Source organism: Dermacentor variabilis, chromosome 1, assembly GCF_050947875.1.
Source record: "Dermacentor variabilis isolate Ectoservices chromosome 1, ASM5094787v1, whole genome shotgun sequence".
In the NCBI taxonomy this organism is placed as follows: Eukaryota; Metazoa; Arthropoda; class Arachnida; order Ixodida; family Ixodidae; genus Dermacentor; species Dermacentor variabilis.
The window spans coordinates 231207711-231225234 of NC_134568.1; the positions used below are offsets into that span (position 1 = coordinate 231207711).

Below are 17524 nucleotides of genomic sequence, written 5' to 3' on the forward strand. Positions count from 1 at the left end.
TTGTAGACTTTAGAGACCCACCACGTGGGGAGCACGACTTTGGCGGATTTCCCGGAAACCCGGAATTAGAAGGGGGAAGTAATGATGTCACACACTAAAAGGTGGCATGATATTTAAACGGCTAATTAATGGAAAACAGTTGCCTCAGAGTTCGATTTGTGCGTTGCGTTTGCCTAAAGTTAACCTAAAGAACAACAATGGTGAGGTGCGAGTGCCACTAAGAGACACCTAAGTCAAAGATTAGGGTCGCCTATCATTAAAAAATTTTTTTTATTTGTATATTTTTGAGTACCCTAAGGGCGGCCCGTTAGGGCATTAATAGGAGGAGGGGATCCTAAAAGAATGAGTGTAAGTACAATGTGCACAATATGAATAAATAGGAAGAGGTAAGTTAAAATAAATAGAAATGGCCTAAAAATTGAAAGGAATATTAGAGAAGAAAAAGGAATGGTGTAGGATATTTAAAAAAAAAAGCTGGATTTGATACAATATCTCGTAGCGTTGCTCACACCACGGTAACCACGAGTCCACGTCGGAATACAGGGTTAAAAATGTAATAATAATAATAATAATAATAATAATAATAATAATAATAATAATAATAATAATAATAAAGAAACAGCAAAATATATATATATGAGGCAGAACTGAATAGTGAAGCAAAAATGTATGCTGCACTAAGCATACGAAAACACTTTTAAGGTAATGGAGGTAGGTTATGACACATTGATAGTTTGATACACTCTTAAGAAATTTAGTAGTGCTGCTTGAAAGGACGATTCCATAAGCGAGACAATGGTTGAAGGTAAAAAGCCCAGGCGTAGGATACAGGTGAGCCAGCTGCTCTGATAACAGTGCTCTCTTTTTGATGCTGCGAGGGAGCAGTTTCACCACTTGTTGTACAGGTGGCAACACTCGGCGTTACTCTGCACATGCTGCTAGATACGGCACATTTCTTTCTCTGCTGTGTCAACAACTGCAGTTACTGTGTCTACTCTGTCTGTTGTCTGCTTCAGCTTCCACTAAAGATGCTTGCACTGTATGTTGCTTGTTGCATATCAGTATGCATAAATCTTTCTCATCTGCTTCAGCTCTTGCTGCAGCAGCTCATGTGTTGACTTTCACTTGCTACGATCATCTTGGATAAATGTTCTTGCTCGACAACTTCTAAATAAATTTGAATGATTTTACACCGTAGGCTGGTTGCATTTCCATCTGCGCGAGCTATTCACATGTTGCTCTATGTCCATCCCACAGCCTGTTCACGCTATTAGTAGCAAACAAGCCATTGGGGATATCTAGTCTTTTGTTAGATTTTCCGCATGTTCATGGCGCAATGATTGTTTGAATAAAGAATGGAGGGTTAATGTCACAAGGAACAGCAGTTAAAAGAGCAAAGAAACGAGACTACAAGAGTGCTATGACTGGTAACTAAACCTTCATCTACATGCTATTTTGCAGCTATTATTGTTAGGAACATAAAAAGGAACATTCGTGCTTGACTCACTCAACAACCCTTGAATCATAGGTGCATGAAGAGGAAATTTTTCATTTCTTTTGTCATACCTGCAATCGGAGAACCCCCCCCCCCCCCAAACTGTTAATGACCTCACTAATCCATCATTGAACGAGCTTAACAGCCTAAAACTACTATTACATGCACCAACATGCACTAGTCAAAGCATGACTAAAACAATACAGTGTGCCATCAAATGGAAGCAATCAATGTAAGTTAGCAACATTTGTCAAACAACCGAGCAAGGTGCAGTTTGTTCTTGCAATCAAACTGGTACACACTCCGGACAAGTTATCAAATTGAAGCAATCAATTTAAGTTAGCAATGTTTGTCAAACAACTGAGAAAGGCGCAGTTTGTTTTTGCAATCAGACTGACACAGAGCTTCATTCTTGTCATCTGCTTATTGCCTGCTATGTGACCCCCTTTGGCCGCGTAAGAGCTTCTTCAGAGGCTGTCATTTTAATATCAAATTTCGATGCCACATGACATGCTGTATTGTGCTAGCAGCCTGGAGAAGAGGAAGGGAGGAGCTCTAGTTAAGGCCTGTTGTGGAGAGGGCGGGCAAGCACCTGAGGCAGAGAGCATGGCAGCATCCATAGAGTTTCTAAATAAATACCCTAGAGGGGAATGTGACGCTAGTGTCTATGGGGGCTCTCCTGAGCGTTGCCTCAACCTACATGGGAATGATAAGTACAGGCTTCAGATTGACTTCAATCTTTAGACAAGCGGCGTTCACTTGCGGCGCATCGAACGAAGTTATACTAAAACATTTTCGCATAAAATCCAATTTTATTTCTGCAGTATCTTATATAATGCACTACACATTACATAAGCTTTGTATGACTTCGAGATCGAAGCATGGTTTGCCACCAGGGCACACCAGGGTATGCATTCTTCTGCAATTCCGTTCCCCATTTAGCGCCAGAGAATAATTTATTTATTTTTACAATAGCAATAACAACCGTGCATGTACTTATATAAAAATACTCATCAAGTATTTATAGAAATAAAAATTTTGCTTTGTGAGAAAGTGCTGCACCTCTGAGAGGAATGCTACAAGTGCCGTCTACTATGACGCCTGCTCGCTGCGAACGCGAGGCTTTTCTTGCACGTAATAAAGCACGTAATGCTACAGCGCCAACCTAACACACTTAACAAACCAAGGTCAAAACGGTCAAAATACGTTATTTCAATGTTTACGATGCCGTCGCTTTCTTGTGAGGGCTTCGACACCACACCTGGACACAAATATCGGCCCAGCCACTGACCCAGCGCGCTATCGCCACTTTAAGCAACAGAACAAAGGCACCGAGCTTTGCATCGCACCGTCCCACTGCGGGTTATGGCAATTGCGCTTGGAGCGAAACCAAAACTGCCAAAAAATACCTGTAAACTAGTTCGCCAGTCAACAGAATATCAATTCATAGCCTGTACTTCCCATCATTCCCATGATAGTTGAATGATTGCAGCGCCATAAAACTCTATGGCAGCATCGTTAAGGGAACCGAGCAAACACATCAGCGAGTGCTAGAGTCGGCTCTCTTGTATATGTTACCCCATCATAATGAGTTCTGTATGGCAATAGATAAAATTTGAGGCAAATTTTTATAAGTGTTGGCACAGGCAAATGTTGGATTTGCATTATGAATGTGATCTGCATGGGTTGGGATGCGAGGAATGAGGAGAACATGGGCTCAAACGAACGGAATGTTTTATGACAAATAATGTGGTACAACAACAACTGGATAAATTTCCTATAAATTGATAGCAAAGGTATAGAGATGAGATGAATGATGCAGCATTATATTGAGTGAATAAGACAGATTAGCGTATTGATATGGGTGCCAAATTATGGTTGCATATTCTAAAGAGGGCCTGGTAAGAGAATTGTATGAGCAATGTCTGGTATCTTCGTTTACAAGGTCTAAATGGTGTTTCAGATAACCAAGCTTTTTATACAGTGAACTCGCACTTCAGTTAAATTCAAGGGACCCAAGTAAATAGTTCACTTAACTGAAAGTTCACTAAATTGAATATTTACTAGAATATGGAACAGCATAAGGCACAGCAGACATTGAGTCAAAACTGGGAAATGCAATTTATGGAGTTATGTACAACAATATATACGAAGTACGTAACAGTTACGTTGCTGCCTATCTCATGTTGAAAAAAGAAAAAAAAATCTATTTTTTTTTTGCACTGGTGCTTTTAAAGTGCAAGGAGGAACAAAGCTGTCCAGAGAGTTCATTTTTGTGCGCCTCTTCTGGCACAGCTTGTTGCTGAGACATGAAGTCTTGCAACTCTATCAGGGAAAATTAGCTGTAATTTTATTGAAAGGGGTGAAAGTCGCGGTAATGCTGGTTCTAGTAACAGACAGAAATCGTAATGAATCGTCTTTGACGCCCTGTCGTCGGCTGGAGGAGTTGCCGGTGTGCAGTCAACGACCAACTTTCAGGATTCCTGATAATTTGGATGGGTTCGCGACACCACCACGTACCCCATAGAGTCTATGTATCAGAACGTCTGAAATTTCGGACGCAAGAACTCTTTGCCGTCCGATTCTCCTGACGTTTTGTTGTGACCACAGGTCCGAAACTGCACTAATCAAAGCCACCACCGCTGCCATTTTTATTACCTCGCTGCCTCGAACCGGCGCTCACGCACGCAGATCCGCTGGCAGCCATAGCCACCACTGCGGCAACGCGAGGCCTAGCTGCTTCAACATTTGCTATGAAGCTTCTTGCCGTTGGGTGCCGCATTTTTTATTGAAAGAATTCGCTCCTGTCCGCAATGGCATGGACTCCGCTTTTGTGGTCCTTGCGAGTAACTTAGAAGCTTGGAAAGCACGGTGCGTTGCACAATGCTAGTTCGCGAAAGTAATCTTCGCCTCAACACAGAAATGTTACGTTGTGAAGCATACGCAAAAGTATTGCGGTGAAGCATAACAAGCGTGGGAAGGAGCAATTGTCACGGTACCCAGTATGCATTTCTTATGTACTCATGCACCCGGTATTTCCTGTCACAGTACGAGCACCAATATGCCTAATACTTGTACCGACAGGCCTACAGAGCGCTTTCAAATGTGCCTGTGGCGGATTGAGCCCTTAAGGGCAGTAAATGACATGCATTTATTTTTTCTAACTGGCCAATTTTTCGGACGTATTCGCGGCCCCTAGGGAGTTCGAAAAATCTGACGTGGACTTTGCAACTGACCAAAATTATGCTTCAAATGGTCCGTGGGGCCGAACGAGGGGCGGAAGGAGGACAAGAACAGAAAGGACCTACGCTTTGGGGAATGAACGGGAAAGGAAGCGTGCTGCCATCGTTTTGAGCTCAAAAAACAAAGTTTTGGCTGATGTCGAGATGCAGGTGTCCCTCATCCAAACAAAAATAAACTCTTCAAAGCAGTGAAACAACACTGAGGCGGCGTACGCAGGTTGAGATGCAGTATGTCAGGACAGTTGAGGTTGATTTACGAGCTGTTGAGAGAGAATCTCAATTCTGACAAAGTTCAGGCCTCATACCACTGAGCTTGCTATCAGTTGATAGAAATAGCTCATACTCGAAAATATTTGCTTCTGTATGCATCTCTTTTTTATTTGTATTTGAGAATGCTCGACACGATTTTCAATATTTTTCGAAGACATTTTATTTGCTGTGCATTTTACTAACCCTTTCCTCCTATTCTTTCTTTTCTTTAGTAACATAAACACTACTCCTTAGTTTTCAAATTGGATTAAGTCGTCCTTTCTTATTTTTTAATATGCTTACTAGAGAGTGACAGCTTTGGGCGATATGGTTTCAGCCTGTCTTGACATAAAACATAGTTCTGCATCACTCAGGGAATTTTGCAAAGGCACTCAGGGAAAACCTGGAAGAATCAGGGAATTCGGAAATGTCGACTTGGTAGACACCCTGTGTGTTCAATATGAATATTCCAGCTTTAAATTGAAGGTAAGCCGAACACCCAGGTATTTAATTGAAAATGCTGAATGAACAGTTCTAATACCGCACACTTTATACTGGTTAGTGGCAGAGCAAGCTACATAAGAGAATTTTACGTATTTAGTCTTGGCTTTGTTAATTTTCATTTGCTATGTGTCAAGCCGTTCAGTTAGTTTTTATAAAGTTCACTGCATTGCAGTGATGTTGACAGGCCAGCTTATTTCATTGTACACGACACAGTCATCTGAATAGATATGTACGAGGACGAATCAGAAAGTGTTTGGCCTTATTTTCTTTTAGCCAAATTAGGGCTGTTATTGCGAAAATATATCCATTCCCAGCAATGGACCTTTCTTGGACGGGCCCGGCTTTATCTGCCGGTAGCTCCGCGGCACGGCGCTGCTATTAGTTATTGAAGATGGCGGTTGTGCTTCACACATCCCTGGCATACAAGCAACAAAGTATGGTTCGTTTTCTATGGAGCAAGGGGATGAACGCCCATTGAAGTCCTCAGGGAAATGCAGCCCACATATGGGGAAAGGTGTCTCGCTTTGAGAAGTGTGAGGTGGTGGTGTTGTGAGTTCGCAAAAGGCGCTGAAGTCCGACGGTGGTTCCACAGTCAGCCAGATGAATTCTACCACAAGGGCATCTCAAATTTAGTGCTGTGATGGGACAAATATCTGAACCGGTGTGGGGACTATGTGGAAAAATAGTGCAAGGTGGTACATAGAATACTATGTATATTCGTAATCACCTGTGTGTATGTTATTTTGGCTAATAAAGTATAGAGGTAAAGACTTTCTGATTAGCTCTCGTACTTGTGAAGTAACTTAGTTGCGATATCATTGACTTAAATTAAGAATAGTAGTGGACAGAGTATGGATCCTTGAGGAACTTACGAAGTGATCCGATTGCAGTTGGAAGAGTAGTTGTTTAAATTGATTACTTGAACATGTTATAGTCAAAGAGTAGGTCATTAAATTATGAAGGGATGACACTGAGGGTTGCACACCTGGAAATTTTCATCTTGTTGATAGTTTGCCGGACCACTTTTTATGCAAGTGGTTGGCCTTTGTGAAAGCTTGACCTAAATACAAAGCAAACTTAAGTCAGTTGCAGTATGACATCAAATAGGGTTTTTATGCCTTCTTGAAGTCCTTGAAAACCTGTGAAGTGGGTAAAAGAGATTCAAGGGCCCTTAGAACTCCTCGAAAATAAATGTGCTCCTTGGATTCCTTGAAAACTGGGGTTGGGGGGACTTTTGAACATTCAGTGCAAGAAACTCCACATGGAGGTGAGAATCCTAGATATATTCTATTGATAGTGTCGTTGAACAATTGCAATGTGACATGTCCAGTCACCGGCGACAGGCCTGTTTGAATCACCATTGCCATCGTGTAACTAGACAAAGCCAGATTAAGCAACCAAGCCATGCCATTATTTTGTTGTTTTGCTAGTGGTTCACACTGCAGCCATTATGGCTTCATTTTTGAGCCCTTGGCTCTAGAAATGCTTGGCAGAAAGTAAGCATAAGCCATTCAGCATTAAAATGATGAATATATTTGGCTGTAGTTGGACAGTACTAACCATCATGCCAGAAGGCATTTCACATCATTACAGTGGGAAAGTCAACTTATAAAAGCAACCTGAAGAGCTTGAAGCATGTGTCCAACTCAGCAGTGCAGCTAAGAAGGAGATTTACTATATTTCAGTGTACTTGTATGAATAAGTTTGCTTTCCACTCCTTGAATTTTGGCCTTTGGCAACCTTAAAATCCTTGAATTCTCCTTGAAGTCAAATGTTCTCTACGAACCCTTCTCAAAGTGCATACAAAGCAATTAAACGCACATGACTAGATCAGCTCATCAAGAGCTTCAGAACAGCTGCCATTTGGAACACACATTTTGTCTATTCACAATCTCAGGAGTGGTGCCAGTGGCGCTGGACACAAGGGTGCTTCAGGAAATGGTGAAGAATGCCCCCGGGGCTTCCAGCCGTACCGCGGTTCGGCCGAGGAGCTACGGCATCCCAACCTGGGTACACTGCATCCCATGTCACCCTTTGATGCTGGCGCCTACCCGTACCACCCAACACCATTCCTTCCACCACATCTTGCACATCCAGCTTACAGGTGAGCTAGTGCCTAAGCAGAGAACTAGGAGATCATCACCAGTTTCTGCTGTGACAATGACATGGTAACTGTGGTACCATTTGGCTATCTGTGAACAGGTTGGAAGACCCACTATATCAGTACAATCTGTTGCGGCCTGGACCACCTATGGTATCAGCCCCGGCCATCCCTCCCTTCTATCGGTATCCTATGCAACAGCAAGCACCTCCACAGCAGCCCGCAGCCCAGCAACAGCAACCACAGCAGCGGCAGCAGACTACGCCGCCATCTCTACCTCCACGAACGGATGAGTCCAAGGAGGAACAGACGCGACTTTTGCTCCTTTCATCGGCTAAGAGAGCTTCCGAGTCCTCATCGCCATCTCTTGGTTAGTGTTTTTCCTTCTGCTGTTTACACCATCTGATGTATTTAAAGTGTTGTGTGCTCTCTTGTGTTTGTGTGGTGGAATCTGTATGAAATGGTCATCGTTGACATGAATCCTGGGATGGCACAAATTTTTAAATACCCTATTTATTCGATTTAAGCAGTCACAATTATAAGGCGAGAGTGCAGTTGGGGGACCCAACAAAAAGGACATAGGTATGCATGCTAATATAAGGCGATATAGGGTAGCCGACAGATTATTCGGACTCTGTAGGTTTGCCTGAAATACTGAATTATTGGGAGCCCCCGGAATAATGGATGGGAACTATATGCAAATTTTGCCTTGAGGTGTGACTTCATGGCAGCGCAAATTTCACCTTTTCTTATGGTAGTGCGAACCACGCTACTGTGAAGCCATACTAAAAAGCAAAATTTCCGCTACCATGAAATTGAAAGTTGTATATAATTGCACCCTGGGGGGGGGCTTTACTATTACATTTTTTTAATTGTCCGTGCATGTTATATGCTCAAAAATATTGTACTGTCTCACCTGCCAGGGCTTATTAGTGGCTACAATATGCAGTGCTGTCTAAAATCTGTATTGCCGGAAATGTGGTGCTGATGCCGCCATATTGAAATAGTAACTGAATTTATCGGCCTCGCATATAAGGTAGGGGGTGACTTCAAACGCTAAGAATTCTGTCAAATAACCTCGCCTTATGCTTGAATACATACAGTAGTCTTCTAAGAGGCTGAGGTTGTGTGGCTGCCCATGTTTATGTGACAGCAGTGCTGACCAATAAAGTGTTCTGTGGTATGCATGATAGCCAATCTTCTTTGTCGCTTGAAGAATGTTTCTGCCTTGCAGGCATGGCTCACATGTGTTAGCTTATGACATCAGACCGAGCCCTGATTGTTCTCTCGGTGACTGCCCTGTGGGACTGTTCCTTACTTATTAGTTCTGAATTGATGAATACTTTCACACAATAGGCAGGCTCTTCATGAGCCTTCTATGTGTTGTGCACTGGACCTCTGCTTCCATGACTTGTCATGCTCGGCAAAGTGCTACGTCATCAGCCTAGCTCAACAGCCACGAGTAATCAGTTGTTTTTGTGAAGGGCTTGGCCTGTAAGATGTGATCATTGTGCTTCAGGGCATGCTATTGTTTACCCACTAAATCTGCATTCATTGGGCTCTAACTCCGGCAGCTTTTGGGCTGTGTCTCTCTATACCAAGAAACCTAAGCCAGGATAATGTACCACATCTATTCCAATTTTTTCCTTTCCATGCTTCGTGAGTAGTCCGAGCAGCACTCCGCCTACGTATCACAGTGATTAGCTGATCAAAAGTGGTGGATGATGTAAACGGAATAGAAATAGAGTGAAAAGAATCTCTTCATTATACCGGTTCAACTTTTGGAGCGCAGCTCTTAGGCACCTGTTCTTGCGGTGAATTTCGGCGACCTACCTCGTAACAGAGCGAACTAGCACAGCAAAAGATAAGAGCGAACACAGAGCACAACGGGGGATGAAAGAAGCAGTGAGAGTGAAGAGAGTGCGAGGAGGAGGGTGGGACGAAAGCGTGAGAAGAAAAGCATAGTGCCCTGTGAGGGGCTTTGCGGCGACGATGGCTACGAGATAGCGCCAGAGTAGTGCCCGTCGTCTGTATGGAAACGAAGCACTGCATGAGCAGAGGTTGTCTGCGGCGGCTGCTGTGAATTGCGCCCACGCATCACCCACACGCTTCTTCTCGCAATATCTCGTTTAGCGAGGCAGTTGTACCCCACTTCACTCCATTTGCATCATGCCGCACGAGGCAGATTGTCCGCACCAGCCAATATATCGTGAAATGAAAACATGTATACAGCTGCGCTTAAATTACACATTCAATGAGTTTTGTGTTCCTTGTACACTGTGGAATGCAGATCAGTATTGCATCCTCTACTAATTTTACTGGAAGGGTGTGCCATGTAGTTTCCCATCTCCACCGATTTCAGATGGGTCTTGCATGACATCTTGTTACAAAAATTATAAAGGAGGGAAACATGCAAACAAGCATGTTGGATTTCACATGCTTTGACTCCATTTTTTAGGAGCCGCATCATCTCAGCCAGGATTTCGAACGCTGAATGACATTCGCCACTGAAGCATTCTCTGCCATAGGCAGAATTCATCACGAGTAACCTTGCTATGAGCTAGGGCGCTTCCATTAGAGAGCAAGCATATAGCACAGCCAGAGAATGCATAGGAAGCATTGGACGAATTTGACTTGTGAATATTGGTGTAAATTTTACAAGCAGGTTTACATTTACAAATTTACATGCTATGGATATTCTTCAGTGTTCAATCAGCTTTGGCACTGCAAACCTATATCAGATACTCAGACATCTTTACATGAACATATTGAAGAGAAATAAACAATAACTAATTTCATCTTTTGTCAAGTGCAGCTCTTAAGCGCCCATTCCTGTGTTGAGTATTGCTGTGCCTTAGCAGCGTTATACCTCATAACCGAGCAGACGACCACAGGCGAAAGATGAAAGCGAATGCAGAGCGCAGCAGTAGACGAAAGAAGACTGTGCGAGGAAAAAAGTGGAGGAGGAGCGGAGGGCGAACAGCTTGTGCATGTGTTGAGTTGCTGGCGGCCAGGGCATCCACCGCCACGTGGGCGATCTCATCTGCGCTTCCAAGGGAAGGGGGGGGTCATGCTTGCGTGAGGTGGGGAGAGCTACACTCGTCAGCGGTGTCCACTGCTGAGGTCACTCTCCGGTACCAGCATGTGTGACGTGTATCACTGCTCCTGCAAGGGGCAATGGCAAGCAGCTCGATTTGATGCTCCCTTGGGTGTTTCGCCGCTGACACTGGTAGCACGATTTCCCCGTGACGAAGGGCTGCTCTCGTCGTTCGTGGAATGAAAACTCGAAAAGAAAAGCGTAGTGCCACGCAAAACGGGCTGTGCGTCGATGATAGCTTTGATATGGCACCAGAGTAGCGCGCATTGTCTGTAAGGAAACAAAGCACGCTACTCACAGCCTTCTCTTCCTAGTATAAACCGTGTAACTATATAATTATAATAGACAAAATATTGACACACAAAATGAAAACACATACTGTATTTACTCGCATAATGATCGTACTTGCGTAATAATCACACCCCTGAATTTTGTTGTCAAAATGTGATTTTTTTTTCTCTTTCCCATGTAATGATCGCACCCCGAATTTGCCGCAGCTATATGTCTAGTCTAGCTAATGGTGATCGCGCTTACCATCTGCCGAATGCTGTCGAATGCTATGCGAACTACTCTTCAAGACATACCAAGTGGTCTGCATGCACCAAACATTCTTAAGCAGATGCCCCATTTTATTCCTTTTATAACTTTTCACACTTCCACGAAAAAAAAAAAGCTACAACCAAACTTGCCTTGGCTTTATTATTTGTAGGCTTTCTAATGGTTGTGGTCAACAACAACAAAAAAGGCGCCTTTCGATTCTTCTCGTTTGCACTCGTGGGCATGCAACAAATTGCGAGCGGAAACGATAGTAGCCACGTTTACACTGATACGTTAGAAGTGCACCCTATTCATACGTTGACGGTTGTAGCATAGCTAAGATATTCACCCACCCTTAGCGGAAATATGCTCTATTAGGATAGTAGTGAAGACAAGTGCCGCAGTTTCCGCAGCATACCCGCCATGTGTTTCTATGTCACTGGCAGCTAAGCACATCCATCTCTGTTTCTGTCCCCTCAAAGTGGACATGGCTATGTTATTGCCACAGACTTGCCGATATTAACGATATTATTCATTACTGATACGAAAAAAACTGTTTCAGTGCGCGTAATGTACTCGCGAAAAGAAAAAAAAATCCCATTCAGCGTGTTTGGCTTGCTCCGCAGCAACTGCGGGATCGAAAAAATGTTTTTTCTTTTCGTGGAAAATTTAACCTGCGTAATGATCGCACCCCTGAATTTGCGGCAATTTTTTTGACAAAGAAGTATGATCATTATGCGAGTAGATACGGTATAGAGCTGCGCTCAAATTTTGCATTAGGGAGTATCATAATTGTTGGTGAAATTTTTTGTGCAATTCTGATTTTACTTGTTCTTGAGTCATACAAATAGAGAGTGACACGAATAGAACGCTATGTATACATTTTTCGTGGGAACCTGGAAGGGGGGGGGGGGAGGCGTAAGTGTTAAGAAGCGGGGAGTTTGCGGAGTTTAGGCCTAGATAGTACAGATTTGATGTAGTAGCCAGCAAAGCACAACTCTATATGTTTAGTGGGCTTTACTGTGTCAACACACGTTTAGTTGATGTGTCAGCAGTAACCAGAATTGCCTGCTGAAAACGAAAAAATTTTTTGTTGTCTAGAACCAGCTCTTTGCACTTTGTGCTTCTGCTTTCTATGCATTCTATTGCATTTTTGTTGGTGCAGAGAAGGTGTCCATCCTGAACACCGTAGGTATTGGCATGACAAAAGGGCTAAGTAGATGCCTTTTTTTGCGTTTTGTAGGCTCATCTCATTCTGGAGGAGGCCATGAACCGTTGCGAAGCCCCCCATCTCTTCTGACTCCCCTGAACCTGGCTACAAGCCATTCAGGGCCTCCTCCCCAACCCCAAGGACCCCTTGTCTCTCAACAGTCCTTTTCAGAGCATCTCAGCCATCCGGCTAGTGCAGAGCCCTGGCGGCCACTGGCCAATGATGTGCCACCCCTCCACCACTTACAGGTATCAGTAGATTTTTGCATTCATTTTCCACGTTTACTGTGTGACAATTATAATATTTGCATGAATACAGTGTAAGGTGATTTTATGAAAGTACCACCTCAAGAAAGTACCTTGCATTATATTCGAAACGATGCTCATTGTATAACAGAAGATTCTGTTCCTATTCCATCCTTCACTATGCAAAAAGTTCAGTCACTGGATAATTAAGCTACGCAGGAAAGCCAGCCTTTTCATATCTTGAGAGAATACTGGTGCACATGCACGGGAGGATGCTTGTTGGATTGGAGCTGAAAAGTGAACAATGGGAATAGGGTGTGGCAGTGCAGAAGTGTTTGAAGGCCCAGACCACAAATGCATTGTATATTCGAGAGGTGTCATACGTGCAAATGCTGCTGTGCTGTCACACACATCTGACTTCTCAGGGCAGCATGTCACTGGAACCTGTTAGCATATTGCAATGGCTGATACATTATTGTAGTGCTTCCCCATGTGGTACCACCCCCGAAAGCATACAATTCCATAATGGATCACACATTGAACTGTACTAACACATTCTATCCATGGCTGTAGTTTCTATATAAATCAGTATTGTTCTTACTATTTTCCGGGTCATTAAAAAAAGTACCCCCTCTTTTCTTCGTGGTTGTGTTGCATTCATGCGAATACAGTAGTTCTTTTATTTTTGGCTTTGTGTGTATAAATAAACTTAGTCTGTTATATTTGCCATTTATTAATTTTATATCTCATAAATGTCATGCAACAATTAGTCTTTGTGAAGTGTTGCTAGTTAGGGAGGAAGAGATTTTTTACAGACAGGCCTTCAAAGGCTGAACTCATGAACACTGTTACATTATTGGTACTGTAGCAGTTCGGCATCTCATTGAAACCTCCTATGGACAGACATCTTGCACACCATCTAAAAATTTTAAATCTTTTTTAAATTATGTTTTTTGAAATCGCCTATTATAGCGATACATAAAAATAATGCTTGTGCTCTTGTACTTTAGGTACTTATTGCATGAATCGCAAAACATGTCATTACTTTTACATAAAGCTACATTCGTCAATTAAATGACTGCATTCAATTCATGCTTGTCCAAAGATTCTTTAGTTGTTTTGGTCTGATGCTGTGTACCGTGTTCTCTATTAAAGGTATGGTTTGTTTGGGTGACACACAGGTAACAAAGGAGAACTTTCAATCACTGCCAGCGTCTTTCACATCTGCCATGGCCCCGGCCACTATACGGCAGCCAGCAGCAGCCTCTCTGAAGCCAAGTCTTCCGCTAGCGCAGTCTCCACCACCGTCTTCCACATCGAGTCCTGTTCCAGTTCAGCAATCACCTGTTCGGCTTGATGTCTCAACATCGGAGCACCGGCATGTAGAGCAACACCCAGTGGTGCTGAGCCGGCTAGATATGGCTGAGCAGCGCAGGAAGGAAGCACGGGCAAGAGGCTCAGCTGAAAGTGACTCTGAGGAAGGTCTGTATTTTAGGTTTGGGGGGTCTGTGTTTCAGGATGCAACATTTTTGTCTTACTTATTAGTAGTTGTGTTGCTGAAGGCACAGTTTATGTCGAGCAGCTGAGGTCTTTATTGGGGCTGTATGCACACCCCGTCTGCTGGCTTATACAGTGGATGCGCACTAAAAATGATCTCAAAAGTGACTGACCAAGAATAGGCCTCCTAAGATGTCGATGTTGTGTAATTAGTTTTACAGCCGGACCCATTTATAACAAATTCGATAGTTTTGCGAAAAGTGGTCATTACATCAGTAGTTTGTTATATATGGACTTGCTCGTGAAAACACCCAGAAATGAGTGGCACTGAAGCTGGCTGGCAGTTACGATTCTACAGCACTTTAATCCGAAATGCACATTTTCAGTGTAATTTTTGTTCCCAGTGTGTTCCCATATCTAGTAGCAAATTTCTGTTACAAACGTCTTATCTAAAGAACGAAATGCGGCATCATATAGCTCTTACAAAATGGCACCTGGTTCTGATCCCCTGTCATTTCGAAACTGCGAGTGCAGCCACCATGTTTTGTTTGAGAGCGTGTGATATATTTTACTACCCATGGGACATGGCTATAGTCTGCACACGAGAGCGAAGCATTCTACCTGGCAGTAGAGCGAAGCGTCGACGAACCGTAATCTTCTGATAATGGCGTAGCAAACGCCAACCCTTTGCAAGATTACGTGGTGGTGGACATGGTGCAGCCGCAGTGTTACCAGATTGCATGATATTGACAGCAACAATAGCAACTCTTGACATATATAACAAATGAACAGGATAATAGGTTTGTTCTCACTAACCTGTGAAACGCTTTTGAAATGGGTAAAAAGTGCTGCTAAGAAACAAGAAAGACAGAAAAAGGAAGAAAGGTTTGCTGTGGTACCCTATGTACATAGGTTGTCACACAGTTTATGGAACGTGGCCAGTAGATATGACGTCAATACAGTTTTCTCGGCCCCCTGCAAATTGTCTATGATGTGCCCTATGATAAATAGGAAACTGAACAGGGGGGCAGAAGAAGAAAAAATTATTGCGGCGTTAGGCATGTGTCCCCTTTAGTGCCTTGTAACACAGGTATAGGTTTATCAGATTCCACACAAGTACGGGAAAGCTTAGATTGGACAGAGCGGCAGGTGTATCAATATGAGACTAAAAGAACATAAACAATCACTTGACAACCCTAATACTTCACATCTATCGTCGCATTGTTTCAATACCAGTTGTAAGCCTCTGTTCGAAACACAAAACTCCTTTCGAGACATAAATGCCAAACCGCACGGGAAATAATTGAGGCACTTCACATTAAAAGATTAGGAGACACTTCTGTTAGCCACGCATCAATATCCCTGTTAGAAAGCGAATTTCATTGTCTTCTCAGCACATGTGTTAATCTCAAGTAGTGCCTTTTGTTGCTCGTTTTTTTTGCCTTCCCTAGCTCTTGATATGTTTATCTTATAGTGCTTAGACCTTGTGATGTTCGTATGCTGTGGTATTTGCAATTACTTATACTGTAAAAACCCTCGTATAATACGAACCTGTACATAGTACGAGGTAAAATTTTTAGGACGCGAAATGGAAAAAAAGTTTTATCCGCGTATAATACGCTTTAGGAAAACTCGACAAAAACATTTATCTAAATTGCACTCCGCACTTTAATCACTGTCTTCCTCAGCTGGGCTCTCTTCAGATAGTTCCTTCTCCGACATATCTTTCCAGAGGTACTCATCCTCTGTGCCATTGAGCGCATTTGAGACTCCACACTTCTTGAATGCGCGACGCACAAGGTTCTCTTGTATGCTGGCCCATGTATCCACAATCCACTTGCATAGCGTGGCTGGTGAAGCCCGCTTCAGCCGCCTGGTTGATGTCACTGCAGGCTCACCTGAGCACATCCAATCTGCGTAACACCGCTTGACCACGTCCTTGAATGGCTTGTTCACGCAAACATTTAAAGGCTGCAGCTGAGACGTCGTCCTACCCAAGATAACGAGTTCAGTGCCAGATTCGCGCAACAGCCTCTTCACTGAGTTGGCCAGTCGGCCAAATGGCAACGAAATGCTTCCAGGACGAGGATGGACGGGAACGACAACAGTGCGCCGGGCCGCCTACACCAGACGGACTTTATCCAGTCGAGCACAAGAGTCTCATTCATCCAGCCTTTATCATAGCATCCCACGACCACATTTTAAGGCAGCTCCTCACCTTTAGGCACTGTCTTGTGCTTGAAGGCAACACAGGGCGGGAGCTTGCGTCTGTCTGCCCTGCATGACAACATGACAGTAACTCGTGTTTTCTCGTTGCCAGTGGACCAGACATAAAATTATTTAGAGCCCTTTTCGTGCACGGTGAGGGGCGATGGCATGTCCAGAAAAACTGTCGTTTGGTCAGCATTGCCGATTTGCCCTAGCTGGAAGTTCTTGGACTTGCGCAGCGAAATAATGTGGCACTGGAAAGCCACAAGTAGCTCTTGAAACGATTCGGGCAGCTTTTGCGAAATCGAAGTTCGGCAGCGTAAGGAAAGTCCAGCACGGCACATGTAGCGATAAATCCAGTGCTTGCTCGCTTTGAAAGCAGAGCTCGATAGCCCTTTTTCTCTTGCAAGCTCCTTAGCTTTTGCCTGCATAAGCTCCACACTCACAGCTATATGCGCAGCTCGCTGTTGGCGTACGAACTCCGTCAGGGCGAGTTCAACTTGCGGGAATGTCCCACTCTTTGGGCCGCGAAAGCTCCTTCGCGTTCCACTGCACGTGAAAAGGGCTTCCTTCTGTCAAGGCAGGGTGTCTACCTACAGGGAAAAACGGGAATCCTCAGGGATTTTGAGTAGTCTGGAAAAACTCGGGGAAAACTCAGGGAATTTGTGCCTCTATGAAGGAAAATTAGCTGTAATTTTATTGAAAGGGTCAAAAGTCGCGGTAGTGCTGGCTTGAGTAACAGACAGGAATCGTAATGAATCGTCTTTGATGTCCTGTCGTCGGCTGGAGGAGTTGCTAGCACACAGTCAACGACTGACTTCCCGGATTCCCGATAATTTGGACGGCTTTGCGGCACTACCACGTACCCCATAGAGTCAATGTATCAGAACATCTGAAATTTCGGACGCAAGAACTCTTCGCCGTCCGATTTTCCAGACGTTTTGCCGTGACTGCAGGTCCCAAATGGGTAATCAAAGCCACCACTGATGCCATTTTGATTACATCACCGCCTCAAACCGGCGCTCTCTCACATGCAGATCCGCTCCGCTGGCAGCTGCAGCCACCACTGCAGCCACCACTGCAGCAGCACTAGGCCTAGCTGCTTCGACGTTCGCTATGAAGCTTCTTGTCATTGGGTG

The 17524-nt window shown here is 43.8% G+C and overlaps 1 protein-coding gene across 1 annotated transcript in view; it reads left to right on the forward strand.

Annotated features, from left to right (window-relative positions):
- The window catches only part of LOC142558914 (uncharacterized), a 195028-nt gene that overhangs the window by 123426 nt on the left and 54078 nt on the right, over positions 1-17524 (forward strand). Inside the window, exons 6-9 of the mRNA XM_075670811.1 lie at positions 7388-7594; positions 7693-7961; positions 12469-12683; positions 13862-14162. Of these exons, the coding sequence (XP_075526926.1) occupies positions 7388-7594; positions 7693-7961; positions 12469-12683; positions 13862-14162 (992 nt within the window). The remainder of the gene's footprint in view (positions 1-7387; positions 7595-7692; positions 7962-12468; positions 12684-13861; positions 14163-17524) is intronic.